This window comes from Lupinus angustifolius, unplaced genomic scaffold, assembly GCF_001865875.1.
Source record: "Lupinus angustifolius cultivar Tanjil unplaced genomic scaffold, LupAngTanjil_v1.0 Scaffold_492, whole genome shotgun sequence".
NCBI classification, from domain to species: Eukaryota; Viridiplantae; Streptophyta; class Magnoliopsida; order Fabales; family Fabaceae; genus Lupinus; species Lupinus angustifolius.
This window is the reverse complement of record NW_017727863.1, coordinates 15,118-40,887: the sequence shown is the minus strand read 5'-3', so window position 1 is coordinate 40,887 and position 25,770 is coordinate 15,118. Positions and strand designations below refer to the sequence as shown.

The window sequence follows — 25,770 nt, the reverse complement described above, 5'->3', positions numbered from 1 at the left end:
TAATGAAAGTATAAAAATGAGGAGGTTTTTGTAGGTGTAGAAAAGTGAGGGGTGGTTTGTGTAATTTCACTAAAACTCATGGAGTGTCAGTGTAATTTACTCTTTACTCTATAGTCTGCTTAAATGGCACCAATTTTATGAATAAGGAGATAACACTATGTTCCCTCTTGGATGCATGGACCTAGGCCTTGAATTTTAGAATTGAATAACTTATTAATTTTTAAGGAAGTCCTATATATTAAGGATAAGAGGAACTATTGAGAAATGAGAATGCTCATATAGCATGAGTCTTATGATCATAAGGTATGTAATTCCAAAAGCAATCATGGATGCAATATTTTAGGAAGAAGATTTTAAAGTTAAAGATATACAATAGATTCTTTATGTGTTGGCTTTGATATAATGCATATACAAGTTGTATACTTTAGGATATTGTGTATTTTATTATAAGATGAGGGATCCACTTATTCCAGTAGTAGATTTTTTAAACTTACTCTCCATCTTAACCATCAAGTCTAGGGAAATCCAATGGTTTGAATTAATGAGTAGATCTGAACCATTAGATATTCATAACATTGATGGCTAGGATGAGGAGTAAGTTTAAAAAACTTACTCTTGGAGTAAGTGGATCCCCACTCGTATTTATTATAATATAATTAATAAGTAATATGTAAGAATATTTCCATATTAACTATGATGTGAATGGAAATAATCTCAACCATTTCCATATTAATTATGATATCAATGACAGTAATCATCATTAATATGGTTCATTAAGCAAACAGTTTCATACCAAATATAACGTACATTTAATTTCCAAAATCAATCAAATATCATTAATTGTAATATTGTTCATTGATGGTTATGTGGCTATTAATTCAATTTTTTCGAGGTCCCTAAGCTTACTCATGCATTCAGAAAACCAACATCATCTAAGGGTGAGAGCAAGAGCTTAGAAGAAGCTTGAAATCACTCTCTGGAGTTGGAATCTGAAGCTTGCTAGAAAATACAACAATGGCGGAAGGTAACTCGATCCCTTTTGCTTCTGCTTTTCGTGTTCGTATGTTTTAGAACTCTTTTAAATCATGTTATGTCCTAACGTTTGGAATGAGAGCAGGTCAGAGAATAATTCATCACATATAGAGAGAACAATTTTGGTTTCATATATTTGCAAAATAGTAAAGTGTATGTGGAAGTTGGCATGAGATAAATCAGACTTGTGATGAATGGTTGTATTGTGAAAACGTTATGTGAGGTTAGAGACATATCAAACTTGAAGAAGAATTTGATTTTTTTGGGAACATTGCACGTAAAAATATTGAGCTATAGAGTTCGTGGATGCAAATGTGTTTTGAATATGATGAAGGGTAAGGACACTGCATGGAATAGAAGCTATTAATTGTAGAGTTGTAAGTGGATTTTCTGAAGTATTAAAGAGATAGACGTCCTATCAAACCTCCATATATATATATATGTATATATGACTTTGAGGATATATACCATTTACTCCTGACAAGCTATTAAGGAGTAGAGTTGTAGGTGGAATTCCTGAAGTGGTTGAAGAGATATACATCCTATCAAACATCGTTAACAAATTCAATGTGTTGTTATATCTTCTTTCTATTCTCTTTTAATAATCGATTGCTCGTTTGATCCCAACAACTTGTTTATAAGTAACTTTTATTGTATAAATTATTTTAGACAATTTCAAGAGACTTGTGAACTTATTTAACCATAATGTCCAAATCATTGTAAAAATGTATATTTTAGTATTTAATGAGATTTCAAAGATATACTAAATTTTAATCTAAGATATTTATTGAGGGTGTAGTTTTCATAATTTTGCAATGTCTATATTTTCTTATGAATATTTAAGGTGTTCCAAGTCTTCCTTTAGACCCAATAAAAAATAAAATATTTAACCGGGCTCATTTATTACCTAAGTTAAAAGATTAATGAATTTAATTTATTTAGTTATTATTCATTGAATAATGGAAAGCTCACAAACCAACATTTTTTTGCTTATTAGCATACATAAGTATAGCTTTTGGGCAATAGGGGAGATATGCCTTCCATAAAGAACCCAATGCTATTGAACAATTGTAGAAAAGAGAAATCCATGTAATAAAAATAATAATTTATACATTCAAACCTTGACAACTCCATTTGGAACAATAGAAATAGAAGAGAAAGAGGGGAAAAAAGTTAAAGAGAAATGATTTCTTTTCTCCTTTGATTTAGAGGAGAGAATGGAATGAGAGAAGAAAAAGTGGAGTGAGACTCTTCTATTTTATTTCTCTTCTTATGTGGAGAGAAATCAAATGAAGATCAGTTATCTTAAATTATGTCCTAAATTATATCTCGTACCAATGACAATGAATTAAAAACAAAAAATAATAATAAATATTTAATCTTTTAATTGACATTGCATATTTTCACTGGTGTGTGACAAGATTTGCAACATTGTTTGATATAACATATTTTTATTCGAGAGGTTTTAAAAAAATATTTCTCCCCTATTTCTCTTCTTTTAATTGACATTGTTTGATTTGCAATTATGATTGTAACAGCTTATTAAAACCCGAAACTAAACTACTCAACCATGCAAATATATATATATATATATATATATATATGTGATTTCAAAATGTATTTATGATACTAATTGCAAACTACTAAAACTATAATATCATAACCAAATTACAATTTCTAAACATAATTTGGAATTGCGCATATAAGAAACAACATTATTATGACTAGCGTTCACTATCGTGTCTGTCAACCCGCTTTCCTATCATTTATAATGTATAGTTTGTATGTCAAACATAATATTTTGTGTTCAATATTTGTAATCTACAGTTGAATTTATTTGATTGGTGTAATGTTCTACATTAAAGACTAATAGTCATAATATAAGAATAAAAAATAATTAACCAAATAATATGAGCATATATTATGTGGAGATGAACATTATGTTATATATGATTTTTTTTTATAAAAATTAAAATATAGTGAAAGCAAAATAGGGAAAACCACAAATTACATCATGGTGGTGGTTATTTTGGGTTTTCCCTTTATAAGTAGTATAGATACTAATAAACCACACACATGAAAAACTGATATTGCGTTAGCAATTATTTAAACCAGCGTGAGAATTATGGCCAAAATTGAGTGCAAATGTAGCTCCCAAAACTGCAATTATGAACATAACTATTCTTGGGAATTTCAATTTAACATATTTCAAAGCCAATGCATGTAAAGAAAGACATATAATTAACAAGGTACCTAATAATAATAACAAAAGCGTTCTCAGAAATTATCATAAACAAGGTAAGAAGGTTCACAGCAAAATGTGGAAATTACACAGATAAACTTAAAAATGTTAGTTTCCTATCATCAAAGTTGAATTCTGCTAATAGTTACTTGTATAGAAAACTCAAGTTCTCACCTTCTTCGAACATTAATGGGTTTTGTGACCTTATATATACTCACAATTGACCTATATTTCTTCATCTTCTTTGGCCGATCAATAATCTCTGAATTCTCATTGATCTTCATATCGCTTTGCATTTGATCAATCTCTTTGTTATCCTTGCCATTAACACGCTCGATGAGTTGCATAAGCTTCTAAGCGGCAGCGACAATTTCATGAGGAGACTCGGTCACTGGATCATCATTGTGAGGGGTTTTGGTTTTACGTGATGAAGAAGAAGAAGCTTGATTTGCCATTGCAATAAGAATGAGAGAAGTGGTTAATGGCTTTTGAGAGCACTACGTTGAGAGAGAGAGAAACTGCTTGGTTGCTTCTATGAACTTGGTAGGTGTGTGTTTATATAGAGATTTTCCACCGGCGCCCATATTTAGGATTTTAAAAAAAATGAAAAATTGCATAAACAACACTTTGTAAACTTTATCTTTTTATGCAAATTATTATAAAATATTTTTTCTTCATTATCACTCATTAAATTTTATTGGTTGATTAAATTAATTTCTATATAAAAATATTATTAAATTACTAATAAACCAACATGAAAATAATTATAATAAAACTTATAAGAGAACAAAATAGTGCAAGTTAGTCAAGATTAATGATTAGAAGAAAATATCGCTCAAAATATAAATTAAATAATAATGATATTGATGTTAAAACAATATGTGTGACTTAGAATTTTTCATTATTATTAATTTAATATTATGTCGGAACTAATTTTATTTACAAGTAAAACTTAAACGATAATTAGAAAGAAAAATACTATATAATATCTGCTTCCAAATAAAACATAAATTTTAATATATTTTTATACACTTTTTGAAAAAGAAGTTTTCATATTGAAGTAACATATTCATTGTTTTGATTTGAAAAAAACATTATTTTGGAAGACATCTCCCTAAAAATTCAAGTTTTTAATATTTTACACAGTTATATATAAATCATATTGTACTTACCAGTTTGACCGGAATACCGGCAAACCGGTATAGCATGGATGTTGAACCAACCAAGTATTTAAACCGGTCAGAATCGGTGAACCGGCCGAAAGTGACTAAACTGACTGGTTTATACACATATTTTTTTTAAAAAAAACTTAAAAACCTATTAATCGGTGACCCTCTTTCCAACAATTCTTCAACACTTCAAGGCACATGCTTCCAAGGCATACGTAGATTACACTTTTTGGTTCCTAACATTGATATGTAATCTCAGAGATATTTGTGTAATCTTAGAGTCAATTGTCTGAAGGTAGGGTAGGATTTGGTGAAAAAATAGAACATTGACATGAGACAATTTTGACTGATTGATGTTAAATGTTAAAATTCCAAATTTATTTGTTTTGCAGGGTAAGTTGTGAACATGTGTCATTTATTTATATTTTGTGTTTGTTAAGTGATACTTTTGGATTGATATATGTTTTGCAATTTAGACTTTGAATTTGTTAAAGACTTAAAATTGTTTGTTTATGTGAATTTTGAATAGATTATGAATATGAATTATAAATTTGAGTATCTACCTATTTAAATTTTTTTGTTATAGGTTTATATATATAAATATAAGCATATATGTTCGATTTAACCGGCATACAGTTTAATTATTGAACCATCGATTGAACTACTATACCACTATTCTAATATCATGGCGTACGGTTTTGTCAACTATAATTCTAAACACCCTTCCATGAGAACACAATATAAAAGGTGATATATCTTCAAATAATATTATATTTACTTCTTTTTTATTTAGTAGTAAGCTGATTTATATTTTTATTTGATATTTTCTATATCTAGTATTAAAAATTTATATAAAAATTGTAAAATATATAAAAATATTATAAACTTTAGGGATGAGTAAGAATTGTCTCGTCCTACTAGCCAGTCCCAAATTGATAATGTATTTTGACACTTTAGTTGAATGAAGAATATGTTAATTTTTATTTTTTTATTTATTTGAATGATTATTAACGTTTAATATTTTTGTAGTTCCATATTAATAAACACAATAAGCAAATTAACAATATTTAATACATACAATAAACAAAATTTAATGTGCGCAATAATATGGTAATTTACTTCATTGCAACTCCATGTTAATTAACTTATTTTTATGTTGTATTTTGACTCGTAATATAATATGTCAATTTAACAATGCATAATTAGGAATACGCTGTTATTTTAAAAAATGAGTCCAGTTTAACGGCACATAATTAAGATAACGCTGTTAATTAAATTTTATTGAATAGCGGCATAGTTGAGATGATGTTGTCAATTAGATTTTATTCAATAGTGCATCATCTAGGTAGCGTTGTTGTGGTGTTCATGAAAATGAGAATTAAACAATTGGATACACAACAACAATGCAACTCATAAGAAGCGCGGTTGAAGATGTTAATACAACAACGTTGCCGTTAATATGCACTATTGAAGTTGTCCTATTAACAACGCTATCTACAGAAAGCGTTGTTGAATTGTTACTACATTTTAAATATCTAAAAGATGAATAAGTTCCTCTATGCTCTCAAACTTAATCGAAAAGAAACATCATACTTTCATAAACCTTAAAACACTTCATCAATGGCTTCCCAAAGTGATGATCATGGTTCTAACAGTGGCGACGAAGTTACATCAACGCCACAAGACAAACAAATTGTTGCTCAAAAATAAACTCCATGTGGAATGACTTCCATGAAGAATGTCATTCGCACAAGAAGTAAGATGTGAAGATAAAAGTTCAATGGAACTCAAAAGGCAACCATTAAACTTGAAGGGTGACAACTTATTAGTAAGCTACATTGGGGTCGTGGTTAGGCAGAATATGCCTCTAACATTATGCAAATGAACTAATATTAGGTTGAATACCGCGAAGGAGCGTATTTGAATGAAATAATATTAAGTTTATTTTTCGGTGTGTGTGTCTTTATGTTTTCATGCAATGTACGTATATGTGTTTGCATACAATATATATATACGGATGTGTTTGCATGCAATATAATGTATATGTGTTTTAATTTCAGTCAATTTTTGATGTTGGTGAGGAGCATAAGGATTATATCCTTAAATTGGCTGGTAAAATCATATTATTTGTATTGACTTTATTCTTATATATGCTTTTGTATATACATACAAACACACACGCACATATATATATATATATATATATATATATATATGATTATTGATGTTAATATTGTTTGTTTTTGCAAAAAGTAAGTAATGAAAACCGCAAGAGGGCATCTAAGCCTTTGTATCCATATCAAGCTTTTCGAGCGGGTATAGAGGAATCAAAGAAAAAATTGTAAGTATTGTTAATTTGTAAGTATATTATTGGTTATGTTTTGTATGCATATATATCTAATTACATTATTATTAGTTATGTTTTGGTAACTAGACAACAAAAGTGATACACATTTGACTCCACATGGAGTAGAACTCGATGTTCTATGGGTTGATGTCCGTGAGAACAGAGATGATGTCATCGACGATGAGCAAGTTCAAGAAGCGACAAAATGTGTTGTAAGTGCTCATTTTTTAATTATACTTAATTTTCATTCTATATTTATCAAAATGTGATTAATTAAAATTATGTTTTTTCTTGATTTGTCAGGTTGCCCTAAAATAATAGGAGGCACAAACGGATAGTCGCATAATACTTGATAAGGCACTAGGACTGCCTATCTACCCTGACCGTATCCGGAGTGCAGGATTTAGGGTTAGCCATCGAACATTTATACCACATCCAAAGCGTACAACCAAAGCCCAAATGAGTCAGGTTCAAAATCAATTTATGGCCTCATGCAACGGTTCAACCAGTTTGAGCAATCAATGAAGGTGAAGGAAGTTGAGTGGCAGCGACTAGCTAGTACTACTGGCATTCTTCCTTCAACCATCAATAAGAGTTGCACACCTGCTCCTTACAACATTCCCATTCCGATTCTCTTTCCCGAGGTAATTTAGTTAACTTATTTTAATTTATTTGTCATTTAGTTTAGAGTCGAAAACGAGTTATATGTTTTAACTAACATATAGGGAATCAGTTCTTGCAAACTTTTCTTGGGTACCCCATCTAGCTGAGTGGTGGTTGTTGGGAAAGTGCACAAGTCGGCCGATGTTATGCTGCATAATACACGTATCCCACGCTATCATGTGAAGGTCTCGATTGATGTTGCAATCGATGATGAAACGTTGCTAACAATTCCTCTCGATGAAGATATCTTCACATTTTGAGGGGCTATGGGCACTTTTGTGGTTTGACTAGTAGACCTTGTACAAATAATTCCTTTTAAGGTATGATCTTTCACCTTTTGTTCACTTATATTATATATATTGATCTATAATCAATATATTTTTTATTGAATATTTCAGGAAAATGTATATCCCACCCCCAGAAGCAACCAAAAGACTAAGTCATCTTTAGGGGATTTGAGCTCAATGTCATCTACTAGAGATGTGAGTTCAAAGCCATCTATGAGGGATGTGAGTTCCAAGAAGACTACCAACTATTATACTCAGTTGTTTAAGCATGTACAAAAGTTGGGAGATGATATAATAAGTATATCATTTCCCAAGGAAGTCTTCGGGATTGATGCTGAAGAATATGTTAGCATCAATAAAGTCGAGGATGTAAATAAACATGAATGGATAGGTGCAACTGCTATATGTGTATATATGAGGTAAATTATGTTTTCTTAACTTCTCGCTTTTGCATGGCGGTGTGTTATAATTAACTAACATTTGTGTTATATATATTAGGTACTTGAGTGAATTTTTTTTTCGTTAAATAAGAAAAATGTGATGTTCATATCTCCACACGTTACCGCTTTGGTGTCAAGTGATAAACATAAGATTGGAGAATAGACAAAACGAATTGCAGATACTCTCCTCGTTCGTAAATAAGCAGCAGATTTATTTCTTGCACCTTTTAATATCGGGTGAGCATTTTTTAATTGTATTTTATATTTTTGTCATTAGTATGTTTTCCTTGTTTAACCTTTCTTAACCATGTATATATGTTTTGTTAGACAACATCGGCTTTTAGTTGCCATCAATCGGGTTAATGAAGAAATATACTACTTTGACTCATTGATACATGGTGATCCGGACAATTACTCAACTATGAAAGAATTGTTTTCTAAGTAAGTGGATTACTAATTTAAACTTTAGTTATACTTTCAATTTCCTAGTTGTTTCGTAATTAAGTACATTTTCTATTGTTTAGTGCGGTGAGAGTTTACAAAGGCTATAATTGTTCTAGAAAAACGATACTCCAACACAAAATCAATTGGACTAATATAAAGGTATTGACATAAATCATCTCAAATAATTATATGTGTAGTGTATTCAAATTTCAACTAAGGTTATACTTATATGTTTACTTCATTTTAATTGTAGACCCATTGCCTAACAAACGAGATAGATTGTGGCTATTACGAGCTGAAATTCATGAAGGATATCATTCAGCAATGTCCAACTAATGAAATCAAGTTTGTTGGCAAATCATATACAAATGGTCAAGTCAACCAGATTAGAGAACATTGGTCAAAGATTGTACTTAGTTTTGTTGACAAATCATAGGTATAGTAGATTTTTGCATATATTGTAGCTTAGGGAATTCAATTAATGTTCATTGTAATGCATGTGATTTGGTGTATGTAATATATACGTATGTAACATTACAGTGTAATTAATGGTCAATATATAAATTCAGTTGTGTTCATATAGTTATGATTTGGTGTTTCTGTATGCATTCAGTTTGTTGTTATGTTTTTTTTCTATATGCATTCACGTTATTTTTTGTTGTGTGTTTAACAGTGTAGAATTAGGAATAGTGGTCGTCAACAGTGTTTTTTATGAACGCCTTGTTGTTATACCTATACAACAATGTTTTTTTAACAATGTGTTCTTGATTACGTTGAATTCAACAACGCATTCATAAAAAACGTTGTTGAAGACTTATCTCTCATATTATTTTCTTTTAGCTATACAACAACATATTTTAAAAGAAGCATTGTTGATATGATCAACAATTAAGCATGTGCACAAGATAGACCATAAGGTTTTAATCAATTCTTATTATTTCCTTTATACAAAACTAATTCTCATTTCGTATATTGTTTGAATGTTATTTATTGCCATTATTAATTGTTCTATATATTTAATTAATTATCGTTAATCAAACATCATAATGTCATTATTAATTTTATTAAAAAAATTAATTAGTAAAAAAATTATTATATCTTCCACATCATTTTCTACAGGTTGCACTGTGGAAAACTTACCTTCTGTATATTTGAATGGGAAGTTCTTCCATAATGCTATTTGTAGGTGGCATTGTCGATTAGGTATCATTGACGACGCTATCTGCATTATGCGCTATTGAAGATACTATAAAACCCTAAAAAGTTAAATGTTCTCGTATTCTCACACATTCTGCAATCCTAACACTCATTTACTCAACAATGGAACTCATTTACTCTTAAAATCGACCTCGAAAATCATTCAACATTAAAAATCATTCACTCATTCAACACGAAAATCATTCAATATCGGTTTCGAAAATCCTTCACTCATTCATGCATTCAACACCAAATTGAAAGTGAGTTTTCCTTATAATTATTTGTCTTTTTAATTACATTATATTTAGCTTGTATTGAGTTGTAAATATTTTCCTTATAAATAAGTGAAAGTGCTTTCACTCATTTAGCTTGTATTGAGTTAGGGTTTCCGACCTCTTTCACTTTAATTATATAATAATGTATTTTCTCTGCTTGATGAGCTTAACTCCAAGCTTTAGCTTTAAGGATTTATGTTCATTATATTTTTTTTAATAGAAAATAGATCAAAAATGGATGAGTGTCAATCGACATGAAGGAGTACGAGGAAGGAGTGAAATCATTTGTTAGGTTTGCAATTGAGAATGCTGATAACCCTAATAGAATTGTATGTCCTTGTTTAAGATGTTGTTACTCAAACCGAATTACTCCTAATGAGTTAAAAGTTCATTTAATGTGTCACAATATGGATCAAAGTTATATGTGTTGGACAAGACATGGTGAGAAGAGAGACGTTATGGATTGTGATGATGAGATGCATATGAAAGATAACTACACAAATGCATATGAAGACGATCATTTTGAGAAAATGGCAAACAATATCGAAGAGGGTCTTCAGGATTGTCCCGAGATGTTTCAACGGTTGATAAATGATGTTAAGAAACCATTATATGATGGTTGTACTAAATTCACAAGATTAACAGCGATGTCAAGGTTGTATAAGTTGAAATCTGTTAATGGATGATCTGATAATAGTTTCACTGACTTGCTTGCACTTCTGAAGGATATGTTGCCAGAAGATAATGTGTTCCCTTCTCTAACCTATGATGCAAAACAAATGTTATTCTCCATTGGCATTGACTAAACTAGGATACATGCTTGTGAAAATGATTGCATCTTATTTTTTAATGAGTATGTTTCATTAAAGTTTTTTCCTAAATGTAATGCATCACGATATAAGAAGGAAGTCTCAATTCCAAAAAAGGTTGTATGGTATTTTACATCAAAGCAATATTCAAGTGTATGTTTAGCAATGCCAAAGATGCAAAAAAGTTGACATGGCATGATGAAGAAAGGATTAAAGATGGCAAGCTTCGGCATCCTACAGATTCTCCTCACGGGAGAAAAATTGATCATGACTATCCTAGTTTGGGTTAAGAATTAAGAACTCTGCGCCTTGCATTGTCGACGGGTGGAATTAACTCACATAGTGTTCAAAGTTGCTCCCACAGTATATGGCTAGTGATGTTGGTGATATACAACCTACCTCCTACTCTATGCTTGAAGCACAAATATATGATGTTATCTTTATTAATTTCTGGACCAAAACAACCAGAAAATTACATATACATATATTTGGCTCCATTAATTGAAGACTTGAAAGAAATGTAGGAGATAAGCATAAATGTGTATGATGCGTATATGGAAGAAAGATTCAAATTGAGGGCTTTCTTGTTTGGCACAATCAATGACTTCCCTGCCTATGGTAATATTTCTTGTTTGGCACAATCACTATAAGAATAATGTCTTCCTTGGCCTTCATAGATTTTTGCATTCAGATCATCACTATCGACAATGGAGAAAAGTATTTGATGGAAACAATGAAGAAGGTTGTGCTCCTTTGTCGTTGACGGGTGACCAATTATTTCAAAAGCTAAAGCGTTTGAATAATAACTTTGGTAAACCTTTTTCAAATGAAATTGTCACAAATGGGTAGAAGAAAAGGTCAATCTTCTTTGAATTGTCATATTGGAGTTCATTATATATAAGACATTTTCTCGATGTTATGCATATTGAAAAAATATGTTTGAAAGTCTCCTTGGTACCTTACTTAATGTCTTGGGTAAGACCCAAGATGGCTTGAATGCAAGGTTGGACTTGATTAGTATGAGAATAAGAAAGGAATTGGGGCCGATAATGAAGGGAAACATACATTTTTACCTCTAGCACCTTATACTTTGTCGAGGAAGGAGAAAATGGAATTTTGTAAATTTATTCATGGTGTTAAAGTTCCAGAGGGGTACTCTTCCAACATTCAGAACCTCATATCAGGGAAAGACATCAAGTTAAAAGTTCTTAAGTCTCATAATTGTCATGTACTTATGGAGCATTTCTTGTCTATTGGAATACAATCAATTCTACCTAAAAATGTTTGAGAAACCATAACTAAGTTATGCTTCTTCGTGAAGGCAATTTGTAGCAAAGTGATTGACCCAGAAAAATTATCTACATTGCAAAGACAAATTATTTCGACTGTGTGTGAGCTTGAAATGTATTTCTCACCTTCTTTTTTTGCCATAATGGTTCTTCTAAGCATTCATCTTGTTCGAGAGACACACTATGTGTTCCTTCCTATACGAGATATGGATGTACCCCTTTGAGCGTTATATGAAGATATTAAAAGAGTATATGAAAAACCGATCAAGACTAGAGGGTTGTATTGTCGAGCAATATGTTACTGAAGAAGCTCTTGATTTTTGTATCAGATACCTTACCGATGGTGATTTCATGGGCATTCCAAAGCCTTATATCAAAAAAAACATTTGGTGAAGGTGTTACTGGAATGAAATATTGACTATAACAAGAATTGAATTGGAGCAAGCGCACTTATATGTTTTACATATTTCCGACGAGGTTGAGCCATTTGTTTAAATACACAAGGAGATGCTAAGGAAGTCTTACCCAAGTAAGAATGACAATTGGATTTCCAAAGAACATAATCAATATTTCATAAAGTTGCTAGAAAATCACATTGGTAAGGAGTTGAATATAAATGCACATTCGTTTTCCGAAAGATTGAAATGTTTAGCTAATTGTACAAGTATTCATGTCTTATCCTACACTAGTTACCTAATTAATGGGTTCACATTTTATACGAAAAAATAAGATGATCAAAGTAAAATGTAAAATAATGGTGTGACTCTTGTTCCTCGAACTTTACACATGTCAAGTGCAAAAGATAGAAACCCAATATATGCAAACATGTCATACTTAAGGGTGATTAAACAAATATGGGAATTGGATTACACAAAATTTTGGATGGCAGTTTTTAATTGTAAATGGGTTGATAATAAAAATGGCTTCTAATTTGATGAGTTAGGGTTTATGCAGGTGGATCTTAATAGGTCATGATATAAAGATGAGTCATTTATTATAGCATTACAAGTTTAACAAGTATTCTATGTTAGTGAACCATCTGATATGAAATGGTTCATTGTTCTTTTAACTAACAAAATAATCATCAATAATATTGATGACCAAGAATATGAAGATATTGATGAAGATGATTTTTTTTTGGGACATATCAGTCACATGAGAGCGGACCAACTACGAATAATGATTTATATACAAGAGATGATCACAATGAAGGGCTTTGAGTGAATCAATATGTTTCTTCAGACAATGATGATCTTACAAGCCAAAAACAATCAAACAAAAGGAAAAAGTAGATGCAAGTAGTCTTTGTATAATTATAGCTTAATTTTGATTGTTTGTAATTTATATAATTTTATTTCTTTGTAATTTGCATAATTTTTTTATTTGTAATTATGTATTATGTCAAAACATAATTGGCATGATATTTATTGTTTGTATTTTGTATTGTATTGATGGTAATAAAACAAACTTCTAGCATGTATTAATGTGTTTATGTTGTTGAGAATATTTGTGCTACTAATAAATGTATATGCATGTATTAATTTTTACAAATCAACGGCAAATTCTAGGGGAAGCCATGACATACGTTGTTGTAAAAGATTAATACAATAACGCTTTTTATAGCCGGTGATGTTGTACATGCTTAATACAACAATGCTATATGTGTAATGTGTGTGCTATTGTATTAAGGTGTTGTTTGAGAATATTTATCAATAATACAATAGTGATTTTCTGATAATGCGCTATTATATATATGCAATACAACGGCGCAACAATAAGCGTTGTTAATAATGCCTATAGAATGCAATGTTTATGTAAGACGTATATGACAATGCTATGTGTAGGATGCGCTGTTGTATTTATGCACTATATGACAACTTTTTGTATGATGTATTACGATATATATTCAATACAACAGCATTTGAGAGTCGATGTTAACAATGACAATATACTATTGTGGTCAAACAGAAAGTGCATGAAAGTGCTATTATATTTCTAAAATACGCATTGTTGAACTACAATTCTGGCGTAGTGTTATTCCATTATGGAAGTGATCCCAAATTGTAGATGTGCAAAACAACAACAAAACTACGATGTTATGACTCATAGATGTTGACTTCAAAGGGATGTCACTCTTTAAGATGTTATGATCCCAAATTGTAGATGTGCAAAACAAAAAAACTACATCATTTCTCTTCATCCCATTAAATTAAGAACTATGAGTCAAAAATTGAAAGACCAAAAGAACCTACATGTTTCATAATGGACATGTATTTGAATACATGATAAAGGATATATGAAGTTTATTTATCATAATCTCAATAAAATATTAAGGTACAATTTAGCTCTATACTTCTATCTATTTTTTATGATTGACATAAATGATTTAGTTATATGATGATAATATTTAATCATCTTTAATATTCTTCATATTTAAGTCTCAGTATCCGGCCCATTAAGGTCAAAGGTTTTCTAACAAAGTGTCCATATTCTTTTTTGCCCCCTAAAATGATGTCCTCCTAAATCTACAAATCTTGATTTAGCATTGAAACTTCAAAATCCCCATCGGCAAAAGTATATTTAATTGTGTTGTTGTGTCCAATAAAGCTATTGAGACTTAAAGCACATGAGAATACAAATTAAAAGACTAATCTAGTAGATGAAATAGTCTTGCAATATAATTATTACATTGAGCTTAATATACTACCCAATATGAAATTATTAACATTGTCATTCATTTAAAGATTGATATTCATGACAGTTTTCACTACCTTTATCTAATGGTAGTCATTTCTTTTTTTGGCGACTTTATTCACATATTAATATGATAATATACTTTTATCCAGCGCCTTTAGAGCTCCCTATCTAGCTCCTCTTCCTTGAAATTGATTCCCTATTTTTTCATCCAAAGCTGCATCATTTGTTCAATCTCTAATTCTGATCGAATTCATAAACCACGATTGTTGGTTATTTCCGTCAACAACAGTAAGCTCCCTATTTCTTTTCCGACTAGATATTAGATTTGGAAATAAACAATTTTATTGAACAACTGGAAATTGAAGAAATGATTCTCCTAAAAGGATAAATTTTCCCTTCACAAAGGGTTACCCCTTGGACAAAGAGCAAATTGCTCAATCTTACTTATTACGATACTCAATGCATTCTCTACTCTTACTCGGTTACTCCACTTTATATTGTTCTAATTCTCCTTTCATCATAACACCTCTATTAGGAAAATCAAGATAACTCACCCCTCATTCCTCATAAAATGGCATAATTAAGCAACTGTAGAATGCGATAAATTTGTAGTGACTTCAAACCTACAAAGTACTAGCATTAAAATCCACTTGTTGTGATGTCAAAAGAAGAAAAAAAGGTATGATTTATGAGGTGGCCAAACCTAAGAATTTTCATCTGTTAAAATAAACAACATTCAACAAAAACTGTATTTAATTTAATCGTATAGAACTAACCAGTCCACAAATGAAAGGTACTAATGATTGGACAGCTAAAATCTGTTTGATGATTCACAATATAACCAAGCAAATTAGTTAACAAATGAGGCATTAGCATTGATAAGATCATAGGTTTAACAGCAGAAATAGAAATTAAGTTAATGAGAAAACTCTTAATATAATGAAAATTTTGGAAACTGACCCAGTACTCAAGAATTATTAAGATCATCTAACTTCCTAGTTGTTCCTACTCCATATATATCCTACCTTGATTTTAGGGTTTTCTTTCTTCATTTTCTGAGGCACTCACCTTTTTTGTTCCTTTCACGGGCTTAGTCTCTTTGTATACATTTTTAAGAGACCGATATCTCTTCTTCTTCTTTGGTTGAAAAATCTGGTTTTCCCCGAAAACCTCTTGAATCTTCTTTTCCAATTCAATATCACCGTATACGCTTTGATCAACCTCTTCATCTTCAAATCTTCTTCTGTTCCTCTTACCCATAATAAGTTTTTTGTTGTTGTTGTTGTGGCTGTTGTTATCTTCTTCGCTGAGTTGAATAAGCTGTTGAGCTGCTTCAATGTCTGACTCGGTGATCAACTTCTTCATCTGGGTTTTACGTCCACGTGATTCACCCATTATATGTTGATTCAACGAATTGGACCAAAGAAAATTAGATGTATTAGGATTGAACCCTTTTGTTCTTTCTTTCTTTATCCTCTATACGTGTGTTTACTTTGCTCTTATTTATAGGAAAAATATACGCTTGACTTAGAGCGCGTTGGTCTTCATGGTACCTTTGTTGTGTGTGTGTTCAATTTAAGAGAGAGAAGAATCAACTATCAATTGTGAAGGAACCTTTTAGTGAAAAAAATATATTACTATATTATACATCATTCATATTTAATTATTATTAATTTTTTTTTAAAAAATAATTCAATTAAATGATATATTGATTGTATATAAATCTTCAGACTAATAGTGCATATATACTATATTATTGATTTATTCTTATCCAGCTCTATTTAAGAGTACAATAAAATTCCAATTAATCTTCCTGTATTTTTTTATGTATTTTACATAAGGTGTTGTTTACCGTTAGATTGATCATATCTTGTCGTTGAGGAAAGGGAGAAGTCAATCCAACCGTCCCATATATGGACCAGCAAATTTCTCTCATATACATATTGGTGCCATATCATTCAAAATTAATTATTCTAGTATTTTTTAAATAGTCCAAATGTAAAATACTCATCTCATATATCACCAACTTTGGCTCAATGCTCCTTTGGTTGGAGAGAAAAACTAAGAAGAAAGAAATATGAAAGAGGAAGAAGGAAAAGAGAGAAAGAGATGAGAAATGGAGTATATTTTAATGTTGTTTGGTTATATAGAAAAAGAAGATAAAGAAATGATTTTTTATCTCCACTCTTCCATAGACAAGAACTTGTTGTCTAAATTATGTCTCAAACTATATTATATGTCAATGAAAAATGTCATGTCAATTAAAAAAATTAAATATTCATTATTATTTTATTTTTACTTTAATATCATTAATCCGAAACATGATTTAGGACACAGTTTAAAAGGAGAAAGAAAGAAATCTAGTCTCTCTTTCCCTTCCATTTTCTCCTTACTTTTAGAGGAGAAAGAAATCTCATGGGCTCCACTCCATTTTCATTCTCTCCCCTTGAACTCTCCCCTAAATCAAAGGAGAGAAATATTATATTTCTCTTCAACTCCTCTCCTCTCATTCTCATTCTCTTCTATTTACACTCTAACAAACAAAGGCTAAGAGAGTTCAATATTGTATAGATATAATGACATGTTTCTATCAAAAAAAACATTAATGAGTTAATTACATTGATATTCCTTAAGTCTTTCTGAAATTACATAAATCATTTCATCCTTTTTTAAATTCAGACAAAATCACCCATAATTATATACAAACATTATAGTGGCTACCTTGTAGGAGAGATATGTGTAATTTTTTAAACAAAAAATGGTGACGGGTTTAATTAAGTAAAAAAAATGATATATCATGAAGACAAGTCCTAATAGTATAAAAAGTCAATGTCTATTCATTATTTTTAGTTCATTACAAACTGCATCAATAATTTTAAGGAGATGTTTAAATCACTCTTATATTATATTGTAACTAACCAAAATAATGAATAGACATTGACTTTTTATACTATTTTGACTTGTCTTCACGATATATCATATTTTGTTTGACTTGATTACACTTATCACCATGTTTTTTAAGAAATTACATTTATCTCTCCAACATGGGTATATATATATATATATATAATTAAGGGTGATTTGTATAGGTTTAAAGAAGGGAGAGGTGATTTCTTTAATTTCACTAAAACACAAGGGTGTCAGTGTAATTTACTCAATCTTAACTATCCACATTTTAAAATATTTTTTTTATAAATTATCAAACTCACAGTTACCTCATATTCTAGTATTGTGTTCTCTATGCCATAGGGTAAAACTTGTGTATTGTTTCATATGTGTTTGCAGTGTTGTTCCCAAATTAGAACAACCTTTATGTTAAACATATTATTTTTTGGTACAATGGAAATTACCAGAAAAAAACAACTAGGAAAGCAAAGAAAGATCTAAGTCAATAAAGGATTAGTAAGCCGGTGAAACTGAAGTTCAAGTTTTGAACACCTCATGAGAGTGAGAATCTAACTTAGCCATGAAATCTGCTACCATGTTAGCTTCCCAAAAACAAATTTAGTCTCTATGACCCAGTCACGCGCCAGCCAAGACCGAACATTGTTGGCTATAGATAAAATGTGAAATTCTAATTGGAAGGTCCTCATAGATCATATGAATTGCTTTCATACAATCACTTTCCATGATAATATTCCTGAAACCCAGGTTCCAAACTAGAGACAACCTATGTTCCGTAGCCAAAAGTTTTGCTAAAATAGTTGAACCCTAACCGAAATTAGTTGAAAATCCTGACAACTAGTGGTGTTTGTTATCATGAAGGACAATGCCCCCTCCCATAATACAAGAACTTCTAATGCATCTACCATCTACATTCAATTTGATTTGACCAATCTTCGGGTAACTCCAACAAGTTATGGGAAGCTTCTCCCTATTATATTTTTATTGATAAAGTGATGATATATTCCTTATTCCTATTATAGAATAGCATGATAAGCACCTATCAAATTACATTTAAGTTTTGATATGTTCTTTATAATATGTTTTTTATTTTACTCAAAAATACTCTTACTTGAGTTAATAAGCAACTATGTACACAATATCCAAATCTTTACTTTAAATAGTTTAAGCGTATCAGATGTTAGAATTAGAATATAACTAGCAAGTTACTTGTACATTTGCAAGGGGCGATATTTTTTGCCGCATGATTAATAACACACATGTTACATGTATGGTTAAGAACACACATGTTACTTGTGCATTCGCGTGGTTAAAAATACACATGATATTTGTGTATTCGTATTGTTAAGAACATACTAAGAAAACACAAGTTACTCATACATTTGCATTGTTAAGAACACATGTATTATCCCTATATTTGTCTATTCAAACACATAAGGAAAATAAATTACAATTTCAAATTTAAATTTTCTACTGAAAGTATGAAACCAAAACATGATATTATGTGTTTTTTTAAATAAATATTTTAAAAGTTGTAGAAAATGAAACGATTTTTTCAATTTCGAATTAGAATTTTTTAATGAAAATATGGAAATCAAATCGTAATACTATATGAGTCTTTTATATTAAAAAAATATTTAAAAGTTATAACAAACTTCAATTTCGAATTTGATTCTTTTTAATTATAATAAGGAAAAATTAAAGTCCAAAGAATCAGTGTTGTGATATTAAAATTCAATGGGAAAGTATCACATAACTTTGATGGGTGAAAAGTACTCTAATTTTTAGAGTAATAGTAAACATTAAATATTATAAATAAATTAATGCAAAATATTGAATGAGGTGAAACTATGTTGTTTTTTCTATGGGAAAGTATCACATAACTTTGATTGCTCATCCACCAAGATTTACATGAAGTTACACACTTACACCCCTATGTGAGAGATGAAGAGCTAGGAGAGAGACGAAGATGTAATAGTAGAAATAAATTGAAATGAGAAAGAGAAAAAGAAATACTTCGGATGTGAAAAAGAATTTTAATCCCCTCTAATGTTCAATGATTATTATTTTTTAACATGATAAAACATATGGGTCAATCAATAATTACCATTAAATTATTAAAATATAAAATGTGCAAAAAGTAAGGATATACTATGAGAATATATATAGTAGTAACATATAACCTTTTAAGAAGGGAAAAAATAAGGAGAAAGTAACATGTGGCTAGAATGAGTTTTTTTATTATACAAGCAAGTTACCAGTGCATTAGCATAGAACAGTATTTTTTTTGCAGCATCGTTAAGAATACACTATTACATATGCATTCACATGGTTAAGAACACAAATGTAATTCGTACATTCGCATGGTTAAAAACACGCATATTACATGTGTATTCATATTGTTAAGAACGAACATGTGACTCGTATATTTTAATGGTTAAAACCACACATGTAATCTTGTATTGCTAAGAACACACATATTACATGTGCATTCACATAGTTAAAACACACATATTATACGTAAATTTACGTTGTTAAGAACACACATGTTACTCGTATTACTAATGCAACTACAATTTTATAAAATAATTAAATGTTATTATTATTACATTATTAAATGTAGTATTATTAAATATTATTAATAAATAATATATTAAGTAATGAACAATTGTTAGGAGTGTACTTTTATCTCATGTGTGAGGATGTACATCAAGAAAGCGGAGTGTTTTAGGAGAGAAACTTTTGGCTGAGGTTGTGACACATGTCATGAGATGACGCGAACAAAGATTTTTTTACCCATATATATTCATATTTTTAAGAACAAATATAGCGTTACTAGTCAAATCATTATCTGTTATTATTATTATATTATTATTAAATAGTGTTATTAATATCGTACCGGTCATCAAACCGGTTAGGGTACTGGTATAGTGGTAGAGCAGTTCAACCGGTAGTTCACTAATTAAACCGCATATCATCGAAATTAAATATACATATATAATATATTAACAAATGTTGAAAAATCAATAAAAAACCAATAGTTTGTTTTATTTTCATTAAAAAATTAATTTTAAATAAAAATCGGCCGGTATGACCGGTAGGATTCAATTGAAAATTGGCTGGTATTACCGATTTTGATCGGCATGATTGCATGACCGATATAATTATTGTGCCGTACTGGTATAGGAACCGATTCATCAGTTTACTGGTTGAAACGACATGCACGCACCGGTTTTTACAACACTATTATTAATATATTTTATTATGAAATAATATATTGGGTACAAAACAATGTATAAAAGTGTATTTTAATCATGTGTGGGAAGATGTATATTAAGAAAGTGAATTGTTTTATGAGGGTAAATTTTCATTGAGATTGTGACACGTTTCATGGGTTGATGTGGCTTATATATATATATATATACTACATTTTTTATTATTATTATATTTTATTATTAAATAATATATTGGGTAATGAACAATGAGTAGATGTGTTGTTGGTTATATAAAAAACAAAAGTGTAGAGAGGAAATATATGATGTAAAAGACTTGATTTTATTCATCAACAAGACACATAATTTATACAACATGCAAAAGAAAATTGATGTCTAAAAAATAAATTCTTACATGAATAACATAAGTGATCTAGCATTGTATATGAGAATATTCCTAACAACCATATTAGCTCTTTATTTCCTAATGAATAGAAACATGATAAATTCTGAGTCATATTTATCAACATTCATCTTGACTCTAGAGCTGTAAACTTCAAGCTTTTGCCATATAATTATTATCAGAACCGTCAACTCTACCAATTACAATGAGCTCCTCCTTCATTGCATCTATCAATTTCAAGTGAGTTTCAGCTTCTTCATATTCTGCAACATCTAATGGTGTACTCATAGGTCCTCCAACATTTGTGTGTATTAATTTCAACTTCTGTGTAGCATTCTATGTATTTTTTTTGCCGAAAAATAAGCCTTGTTTGCTTCCTATATCAGCAGGCAATGCGTGTATGAGACTTTGTTTTTGTGTCTTCTTTGTGTAATGTAACTTGCTCATCTTTCATTAAATCCAAGACAAAAGTTTTGCCTTTCATTTGAACTTTGAACACTCCTCTACCTTCTGAATTTGTAATCATGCAGTTTTTCTCTTCAAGCAAAAAATTATAGCCTTTCTCTATCAACTGAGGAACACTTAACAAATTTTGATTAATTTCAGGAACATATGAGACATCATGAATTAATTTCAAACTTGTGTAACTTTTAATTACAATTGTTCTTTTTTCTTTTGTTACAATATATGCCCCATTTCCAATTTTGACTTTGGAAATAACAGTTTTGTCAAGCTCTCTGAAGAGCTCTCGATCATAAGTCATGTGGTTTGTATAACCACTATCAATGAGCCAACTTTCTATAAAACTGTTGATGTTAAAGCATGATACTGCGAATAATTGCTCTTCTTCTAGTTGATCATCAGCAGCCTTAGCTTCTCCTTGTTGTTGTTGAAACTTGCATATTTTTTCTACGTGCCCTAACTGACCACACTTATAGCATCTTTCATCATACCTCCACCAACATATGTTTTGTGGATGATTAGTTTTTTTACGATAGGAAAAAGGTGAAAAGATTTTATTGTTGCTACTTTGGTTATGGTATTTATTATATGCAGAACCTCCAGTTTTATAGTTGTTATTTTGCCTTTTTTTTTGTCATTCCAACCATTGTTGTTTTGTAATTTGGTTTGGAAAGCACTATCCACTAATTCTTCTTGCCTTATAAGTCTCATTTGTTCTTGTGTCTATAATGCATTCAACACTTCTGCTAAGGTGACGTTTGACATATTCTTAGTCATTTCCAGAGATGAAATTGCAGTTTCATATTTTTCGTGTAACTAGAATCTTTTGAACTATTCTAGAATCAGAGAATTCACTACCAAGAAGTCTTACATTGTTGGAAATGGCTAGAAGTTTATCAGAGAACTCCTTGATTGTTTCTGAATCTCTCATCCTTTGCATTTCAAATTCTCTGATCAAATTCTTTACTTGCATCCCTTTGACCTTTTCATCTCACTCATATTATTGCTTCAAAAAGTTCCAGATTTCACAGAATGTTTTCAGTGTCATTATTCTGTTAAAAATGGTGGGTGAAACAGCTGAATATAGACATGCTCTTGCTTTGGACTTTCTTTGCTTCATTTCCTTCTCATTTTTTATTTGTGCAACAGTTGGATTGTGTGGAAGAGTTATAATAACATAATTTTTTTTAATGGCTTCCTACAGATCATTAGCATCCACAAAAGCTTCCATTCTAACAGCTCATACATGCTAATTTTTCTAGTAAACACCAGAAGTAGAAATGCAACAGACACTACTTCTGAATCCATTTTGACAATTTTGAGCAATAAAAGGTAATAAAGAAAGTGTTTTGGTTGTGTTTGGTTTTTGTTTGTTCTCACAAATCCTTCAAGATATAGCTCTAGATACTAATTTGTTGGTTATGTAGCAAGCAAAAGTGGAGAGAGGAAATATGTGATGTAAAATGTTTGATTTTATTCATCAACAAGACACATAATTTATACAACATAAAAAAGAAAACTAATGCAGAAAAATAAATTTCTACATAAATAGCCTAATGAATCACATAAGTGCTCCAACATTGTAGATAAAAACATTCTTAATAGCCATATTGATTCTTTATTGCCTAATAATAGAAACATAACTCTGAATCATATTTAGCAATATTGTACTTTTATCATGTGTGGAAGGATGTATAAGTGAATTGTTTAGGATGAAAAGTTTCCGTTGAAGTTGTCACACATGTTAAGGGATAACGTGGTAGAAATTTTTTTATTATGTAGTATGTAAATAGTTAATAGATAACTTCCAATAAATATTACTCAATCTCATTTATGCATTTACACATTTTTTGCAAACCCAACCATTTCTCTGTTTTTTTTGTTGCCAAAATGTTGAGACTTTGAATCTGTCATCTGTGGCAGACCTTATTAGTCATGATGGAATCAATTATTTGTTACCTTGGATAAAAAATTGGAAATTCAGAGCGTTACTGATAATGGACTATGACGTCATTGACGTGTGGGTCAGCACTGCTAATTTTTACTCAATACTTTTTTTTCTTCTGTTTTCATGGGTTTGATCAGGGGATCTAGTCAAGTCCACTTTGGACACGCTCGGAAATAAACCATCAAACTTGTTATAGACTAGTTCAGCAAATTAGCTTCCATATTTTATTTTATGTTTTTCAAATTATATTGTTATACTCGCAATGCAATATATTGATAAAAGTCAATCCAACTCGCCCGTAGGATTTGTTTCATCTCTGTTGTGTGGCTCAACCAAGGAGGGGCCACATGGTCAGGCCATGTGGGGACATATATACAATCACTGTCCAAGAATTCCAAGTGGTTGTAATTACAATAGCAACCATGATCAAGTGGTTAGGATTATGTATTGTGTTCGACATAGTGTTAATATAAACATGTATTCTATATACCATAACATTGATTTTAGCTTATAATCATAATCTCTAATAACATATTGGTAGATATTCAACGCTCATAGATATAGGCACAATTCATTTTATTTTCTGCTCTTTTATTTGATTGATTGTTACGAATGTTACATAACAATGGTTTATATTGCACCAAAAATTTGTATCTTAGGCAATTGGTATGGCACACAACCCAAGTGTCAGATTCCTCGTGAAGAATTTGGATGGATCTAATAACTTTTGTATGTGTCAAAAGGGTGAAGAATGTGTTAGTTGAAAAATGTCTAATGAAAGACACTGAGATGAGTTGAAGCAGAAACATATGGCATAGATGTTGTGTGATAATTGGCAATATGCAGGGTGTGAGTTAAGCATCCACATGAGTACAAGTATGTGGATACTTCTCCCTAGTGAAAGATCAGACTTTAAGGCAGGTAATGACAGTGTCTGACTACATTTCTGTAGTGTCCAGGACAATGATACATTATTACTAGCATATACATAATAACATGAACATTAGCATGGTGTAGGACACATGGCATTGGTAGAGCTATAGGGTGTGACATGGGAACATTGGAATAGATGAACATGTGACACGGGTGCATTGGCTTGGAAGTAGGGTGTGGCAGTAGCATTGGTGGACAATAATGATAAGTATATGTTTTGGGTATCCTCCAACATGGTAGTTATTTGAATTATGATTGACGATATAGACAATTGTAAATTGTAGTAGTTGTTGGTGTTTTAGAAAGAGTGATATTAATTTGAATTATGATAGAAAGCTCCATGGCTAAGTTGAGCTGAATATTGAGGAAGAGTTTATTGATAAAATGGTGTACAGGTTTCCATTATGGCTAAAGTTCTCCAGTTTGATACATAGAGATAGGAAGAAATGAGACAGGATCGTCATTCGTGTTGTTACAAACTAATTTAGAATGAGAGGTTTCCATTATGGCTCAGTTGAGCTCCATGGTTTCCATTATTGAAAGAGAAAAAATGATAGATAAGGGAGACACTTTGGTGGATGACGTTACAAACTAATATTATATTTTAATTGAGTTGTTACCTTTCTATTGGTATGGTACATAAAGATAGGAAGAAATGGGACAAAGGAAACATGAGATGAATTGTGCATTGTAACACATAACTATTTATCAAAATAGTTAGGTTAGTTTCTCAGAACAAACTAAAGCCGGAAAAAAGATACAATTATCTTTGGAAACACATATAACCATGAACAATATAAAGGTTTTCTCATATCAAATATACTTCACATAAAAAATGCTTTTCAAACAAACTATCCATAACGAGATACATAAGGTCATATACAAGCTAAAATGAAAACTCAAAGCCATAATATAGTCTTGGTTACACAAGGGCATTAGCGCCCACTACTAACTAGGTGCAAAAAAAAGTTGCTTTGCCAGAGTCATAAACAACCATGACTCCATATAGTCATCATA

At 30.5% G+C, this 25,770-nt stretch overlaps 1 protein-coding gene across 1 annotated transcript; it reads right to left on the bottom strand.

Moving 5' to 3' along the window:
- Window positions 1-15,923: 15,923 nt before the first annotated feature.
- Window positions 15,924-16,286, bottom strand: LOC109341520. The gene has a single exon (XM_019579451.1). The coding sequence runs from the start codon at window positions 16,284-16,286 to the stop codon at window positions 15,924-15,926; it is 363 nt and encodes a 120-aa protein (XP_019434996.1).
- Between the last annotated feature and the right edge of the window lie 9,484 nt (window positions 16,287-25,770).